At 43.0% G+C, this 6077-nt stretch overlaps 1 protein-coding gene across 2 annotated transcripts in view; it reads right to left on the bottom strand.

Moving 5' to 3' along the window:
* LOC107080778 (signal transducer and activator of transcription 1-alpha/beta-like) overlaps positions 1-6077 on the bottom strand; it is a 21670-nt gene that overhangs the window by 7528 nt on the left and 8065 nt on the right. For both annotated transcript variants that reach the window (XM_015368978.1, XM_015368979.1), the window contains exons 6-18: positions 5407-5485; positions 5233-5327; positions 3744-3895; positions 3504-3662; positions 3337-3429; positions 2663-2722; positions 2549-2578; positions 2380-2470; positions 2268-2309; positions 1111-1194; positions 909-1010; positions 691-826; positions 481-521 (exon numbers count right to left, since the gene is read on the bottom strand). In XM_015368978.1, coding sequence (XP_015224464.1) covers positions 481-521; positions 691-826; positions 909-1010; positions 1111-1194; positions 2268-2309; positions 2380-2470; positions 2549-2578; positions 2663-2722; positions 3337-3429; positions 3504-3662; positions 3744-3895; positions 5233-5327; positions 5407-5485 — 1164 coding nt within the window. The remainder of the gene's footprint in view (positions 1-480; positions 522-690; positions 827-908; positions 1011-1110; positions 1195-2267; positions 2310-2379; positions 2471-2548; positions 2579-2662; positions 2723-3336; positions 3430-3503; positions 3663-3743; positions 3896-5232; positions 5328-5406; positions 5486-6077) is intronic.

The raw sequence follows: 6077 nt of genomic DNA, 5'->3' as shown, positions 1-6077 counted from the left end.
TTGAACAGGAAGAAACCTCCAGCAGAACCAGGCTCAGTGTGAGCGGCCATCTGCTGAGGCCCACTGGGGTTCAAGGAGCCCCCACTGCTCCACAAGGGGACGGGTTAAATGCAGAGGTGAATTCCTCCAGTGTGAGATCAAGACGTTAAATCAGAATAATAAGTTGTGAATTGGCGCTATATAAATAAACTGAATTGAAATTGATGTTCGTTGATGCGTGTCAACCATAGACTTTTCATGTAAACCAAATGTTTTGCTGCTCAAAGCGTGTTCGTTGTGAACGTAGCATTAGACTCCTCTACTTCACAATGAAGAGAGATAATTTCTAAAAATCAACCCTAAAAGAAAGTACCAGAGAGCTCTACAGGAAAGAAACACTGGGAGGCTTAAGAAATCAGCACCCATGGGGGACGTTGAAGCTCCTTAAAAATCCTGAGATGCATGAAGTTGTAATAACAGATAAAAAGTCCTGAAACTTACCTTGGAGAACTTGCTCCAGCACAGCAGACCTTCAGGATTATCTGAGAATAAGATAGATTAGCCTTCAATTGAATTTTTATGTGAAGTAGCTCATTAGCTTAGCAGATAATTAAACAGAGTTCGAACTGGTTCCAGATCCAAACCATTGCATTCATTTCTAAAACTTGTTAAAGAGAATTTAACAATTTATGGTCCAAGACGTCCACCTACCCATGATTTTGTCTTGAAGAACTGAGAGCTGGTCCTGATCCAGCCCCCGCCGGCCCACAGATAAGAACTGCCAGTTCAGAAGCTGTGCCACCTGCTGCCAGGTGAGCGCAGGAGGATCCAGAAACAGCGACAGGTTCTACAGGACACAACTCTTTAACAGGTTTGCTTCAGCAGAGGCTGCATGCATTTTCTCTCTCTGATTAAGGAGCACTTCTTACCATCGGTTCACCAGTGGACACCATGTTGGACCACATGATTGAGGCCCAGGCACTGGGGACCTGGTTGGAACTGGAGACGATGACCACAGGCAGGGAGCTGGCCTGTCCAATATCAAAGCCATAACAGTCAAATAATCCGCTATGCCGCCCAATCCAAAGTCTTCTCACCATAAGAGAGAGAAACCTTTCCACCATCACTTACCTCGATGTTGAACTTTTCTCCAGCGTAATGCAGAACAGCCACAAAGCGAATGATGTGGAGCTCCTCTGTGACCGTCAGAGGACTCTGGTTGGACCAGAACCAGAACATATTCCAGTCATAAAACTGTAATCATTTCATGTGCTTCTGGTTGTGTAAGACGAGGAGGCCGATGGTGCGCCATGCTCACATGTTTTCTCTATTGTTCATAAAGCTATAATTGCTAAAGGTTTAAACATCAGAACTCCTAAACCAGCACCAAAGCGTTTGGCATCAGCCCACTAAGGTTTGCCATTTGTCTAATGATGATGGCTCTCTTTCAGGGAAGAACAGAACCACAACAGAACAGGAACTGGAAGAATGTTCAACACCAGACAGAACTGGAAGAATGTCCAACACCAGGCAGTTAGCCTTCAGAGGCTAGCCTCTGAAGGCTAACTGCTGGAGGTGAAAGGATGACGCAGAGGACCAGAGAAAACCCTGAGAGCAGGTGATGTCTGATGGAGGGACCACCACAAGTCTTTCTACGGCTAAATTAAAACAGCGTTTTAAATCCACTCAAACTTTCTGGCTTCATTCTTAGTCAACATCATTTTCTTTATCCTCCATTTTGATTCAACATGTTGATTTGGTTGTAATGTGGAGTCAGACCATGAGCCGTTTACCAATCAAACAAAGGAACTTCTTTTTTTTGTTTTTATAACAATAGTGGCTCTTTTTTATGGACAATAGGCTGACAGGAGGGGGGGCATGAGAGTGGGACAGAGACGTGCAGGAAAGGACCCCAGAACCCAGGTTGCCCACGCCAAGGAGCAAGGCCTCCATACATGGGTTTTGTTCCACCAAAGCACGCCCACAACAAAGGAAACTTTAAATATTAAAGATTGTAGATAAGGAGGTTAAAGGTAGCATGTGGACAGGCCTCAGCTTTCTCTTCATCCATGTGTGTCTCCTAAACAAATCCGAGGTTCTCGATTTCCACAGCTTCTCACTACAGGAATTTAGTTAGATTTGAATGTCCCAAAGGAAAATAGTCTTGGATAGAGAGTTTGGCTCCTGTCTGATCCAAACCATGGCTGTAACATTGCATCTAAACATTAAACCACCAGATTAGGTATTGGACCAGAAGCTGCAGCTATCAAACACATCCAGTCTCTCACCTCACAAGAGCCTTTAGTCCGGGATTTTTTCTCCTTCAGGGACTGAAAACAGAAACGGATGAGTCATCATTTCTCACCGACTGCTGATGCGGTTTACTTTTGTTTTTCCAACCATGTGCTCGAAGGCAGCCCTTAGCGCTCCGTCGGGTCCGTCCACATCCAGAACTTTACTGTGGTCAACAGTGAAGTCAAACAGACGAAACCTCCAAACAATAAAAAAAAAAAGACTTCATTCCCTCAGTTCGCTATAAAACATGTTATCCATGTGATTTCCTTCTTACCCACTGACAGTCTGTTCTTCTTTAACATCCCTGGTTCAGAATAAAAAAGCCTCATTTAGGGTCAAATAGAAGATCTGAAAATAAAATTGCTTTGAAGTGAGTAGTTTGACTTACTTGTCAAAAACAGGTTTGACCTTCAGCAAATCCTTAAAAGCAAGAAGGTTTGCCAAGAACCTGACAGGAAAAAAGGGGGAAAAAAATCGACTGAGGTTGTTTTCTTTTTTAGTTAATTTACAGTTTATTGCAGAACAAACAGTTTATGCTTGGTTTCTATTTCCTGATTGTATCTCAGATGAAAAATCCAACAGAAGCATTGAGAAATGATGAGAAAGGGGACAACTTTTCATCAACCAGGCCAACAGAACAAACCAAAAATAAAATAAATAAAATTGAGATTTAGCTGGAGCCCTGAATAATTTTCTGCATGCGCTTTTTAAGTAATTATACTAACAGAGTCACACCTGTGACATGCTGGAGGACCAATCAGAAGCTACATATGATGGCATCATCAGGGCTCCGCTCCTATAGAACCTTCTAGGATTCATCGAACCGTCGACACATTCAAAACTTTGGTTTCATTTCCTCCCTACTGACCTCCAGGGGGCGCTCCTGAAAGCACTGAATGACTAATACCAACCATTTCCTGGACATGCCTCACTGAGAGAGAGGGAACAGCCAAACCTCGTAAAAGAACCCGGCCAATGAGAACCCAGCATCATTTCTGATGATCCCCTTTAACCAGTGGAAACGCCGAGTCGGTCTTGCTTTAGATCCAAACTCTGCCTTACCTGACTGTCACCTTGAAGCGGACGCCGGTCTTCAGGATCAGAGGTCGATGAGGTAAGTTCTGCATGACGGGCTGCTTCTCTACCACCAGTGCGCTGCACGGCACAAAAAGAGCCCATCAACACGCTGCTGAGCACTGCGCTGCCGAGGAGGACAGAGGAAGGCTCACCTGGTTAGAAGGTTCCTGATCAAACTCAGGGTGAACTGATCCATTTGTGTGATGGAATCTGCCATGGAGGAGTCGGGTCTGCTGTACTTCTGGTTCATCTCAAGCATCTTCTGCAGCTGTTCACGCACTCCAAGAAGAACCTCGGTAACGGCTGTAAACCTGCATGCAGAACAGAAACAACAAGCTTCCAGAAGATGCTCCGTCCTCTGTCCAACAAGGAGACCAGAATGTCCTGCTCACCATTTCTGGAGGAGCTCCAGACTGGTGTTCTCTGGACTTCCGATGCTGGCCAGCTGCTGCCTGCGCTTCCACTCAGGAAGCTCCACGCTGGTGAGACTCATCTGGACGTGAGACGCCTGGTTTAACATGTTCAGCAACTGTTGCAGCACAACCTGCGGGACGGAAGCAACATCTCCTGTGAGCAACGCGGCACAGAGCCTGTTAACATGAAGTAACCTGTAAGCTAAACTAAGCAGTCAGTTACATTCTTCACTATTTAGAATTTAAGGTCATTAATAAAAACAAGCTTTCTTAATAATACTTATATAATAATATTGCAGCAAATTAAACATTTCTGGAAACTTGAGAGCTATTGGCAGCGGAGAACGAAATGTTTCAAAGATCCAGTCTGCATGTCTGCGCTCTACAGACGGACTTTGGTTGATACCAATGTTTCCATTTTCCCCTGAGACGGTTCAGCATAGTTAATAAGTCCACACTAATCCAGAAGCATCAGAGCGTTCTGACCAGCATCTGAGTTTATAAAAAGGCTGAAAAACCATAGATGGATATAAAAAATATATATAGTTAAGAGCTAATGAGGGGACTCCAAGTCCCTGGTCCCCCAGTTCCATCCCCACAGCCTCCACTATGGGTCCCTGAGCAAGACCCTTAACCCAACACTGCTCCCCGGGTGCCGCACAGTGGCAGCCCACTGCTCCCCAATTGTGGGAAAATAAAGGAGTTTCTGATCTGAGTCGGACTTTAGCCATTTTTAAGGGAGGATGTCTGATAATGATGATCCTTTATTTAGCAACATGGTGGTTCTAGTTTCACAGGAAAACATTTAGTTCAGGAAACGCTGCCAATCCTCAAAACACCTTCGCTTCATTAGTTTTCACAAACTGGCTCCCATTTTTAAAAGTCTACAGTCACGCTAAATGTTTTCCAGCATTTTAAAGCCACGGCTGCTGTGTCCGTTATGTGGCTGATAACTGGGCGACATCATCAGAAACATTTTCTCCTTTTTGGATCACAAACTTTCTGCTATTATAAACGGGTTTAAAGTGTCATTTCAAAGCACTTTCAGAGAAACACGACTTTTAAGAAGATCCTAAGTTTGTTTTCCAATCATTGAAGAAAAAAACTTTGATTTCTTGCATGCCCTTAAACCCCTCCCCCGCATCACCATCGCCTTTCCTGTTTAATTCCACATTTGCTGAACCTTAAACTCTTCAGTTTTTTTTAGCTGTGTTTAGTCCACGGCCCGCTTCTTTATAGTCACCGTTTGTGAAACGGAAAAGGCAAATGCCACACCCAGTGAGGCACGGTGGTGGCAGCACCATGATCTGAGGTTCCTTTTTTTTTTTTAAGATGAAACTAGAATTTTTGTTGGAGAGAAACAAAATATCTGTGCAAATAAGAAGTGATAAAAGGAGCAGAACCGAGTTTAATCTGGGATGAGATCAGAAAGCTGCAGGAACACAGACTGACATGAATGCATTCAGACCTGCTTTTTTTCTGCGATTACCAGCGCCCTCTTCAGACATTCCTGTTCCACCTGAGTCTGAGCCTGACTCTGGGCCAGTCTGCCGTTCTGCTCCACTGTGGAAGAAAGAAAACATTCCTATAAGCAGAGCTGAAAGTCTGTGATAATGGCGTTCCTGCAGCGCCTCAGACTGACCTTTGCTTTGCCACGTCCTCTGGATGAAGTCAAGTTCTTCATTCAGACCTTCCAGTATTTTTACTTCCTTCTTTAGATCCTGCATCAGATTTATATCAGTTATTAACAGCAGTTACTCTTTTTCACAATTATAAAATCATATATAAAAAGATAAAGAAAATGTAAAAACCTGCTTAAATCATCCTGCCGCTGAATCCTTTTAAGCAAACATGTTGATTTTCTGATTTCGTTTCTGTAGTTTATTTAGTTTTCTGCTAGTTTAGCAACAGATTTTATTTTTTTACCGTCTCAATGTCTTTTTTATACGTTTTACTTTTTCTGCTTCTTGTGTGCAATGAGCTACAGAGTTTCCCCTTGAGGATTAATAAATTATCTAAAAAATAAAAAATAAAAAAAAACACTGATGAACAGAAATGGCCACCAAGAGATTTTAATTAAGGTTGGGCCATAAGTAAAAATCTTCCCAAACTACATTTCTCAGAAAAATAAATAGACAATATATTTGTTGATGAAATCATGTTTTAGCAAAGTGCCCATTTCAGCCACTGGAACTAGAGTTTAATGGAGAAAAAAAAAGGAGAATGTGTTTAAAAGACAAACAGCTGCAAAGGAGAGGAGGACGGACACAATTCTTCAGTTCAGTTCAGTAGCTTTTATTGTCCCAGTATGGG

This window comes from Cyprinodon variegatus, unplaced genomic scaffold (assembly GCF_000732505.1).
Source record: "Cyprinodon variegatus isolate N-32 unplaced genomic scaffold, C_variegatus-1.0 Scaffold2315, whole genome shotgun sequence".
Taxonomy (NCBI): Eukaryota; Metazoa; Chordata; class Actinopteri; order Cyprinodontiformes; family Cyprinodontidae; genus Cyprinodon; species Cyprinodon variegatus.
The sequence above is the reverse complement of the archived record's forward strand: the minus strand, read 5'-3'. Positions and strand labels throughout refer to the sequence as shown.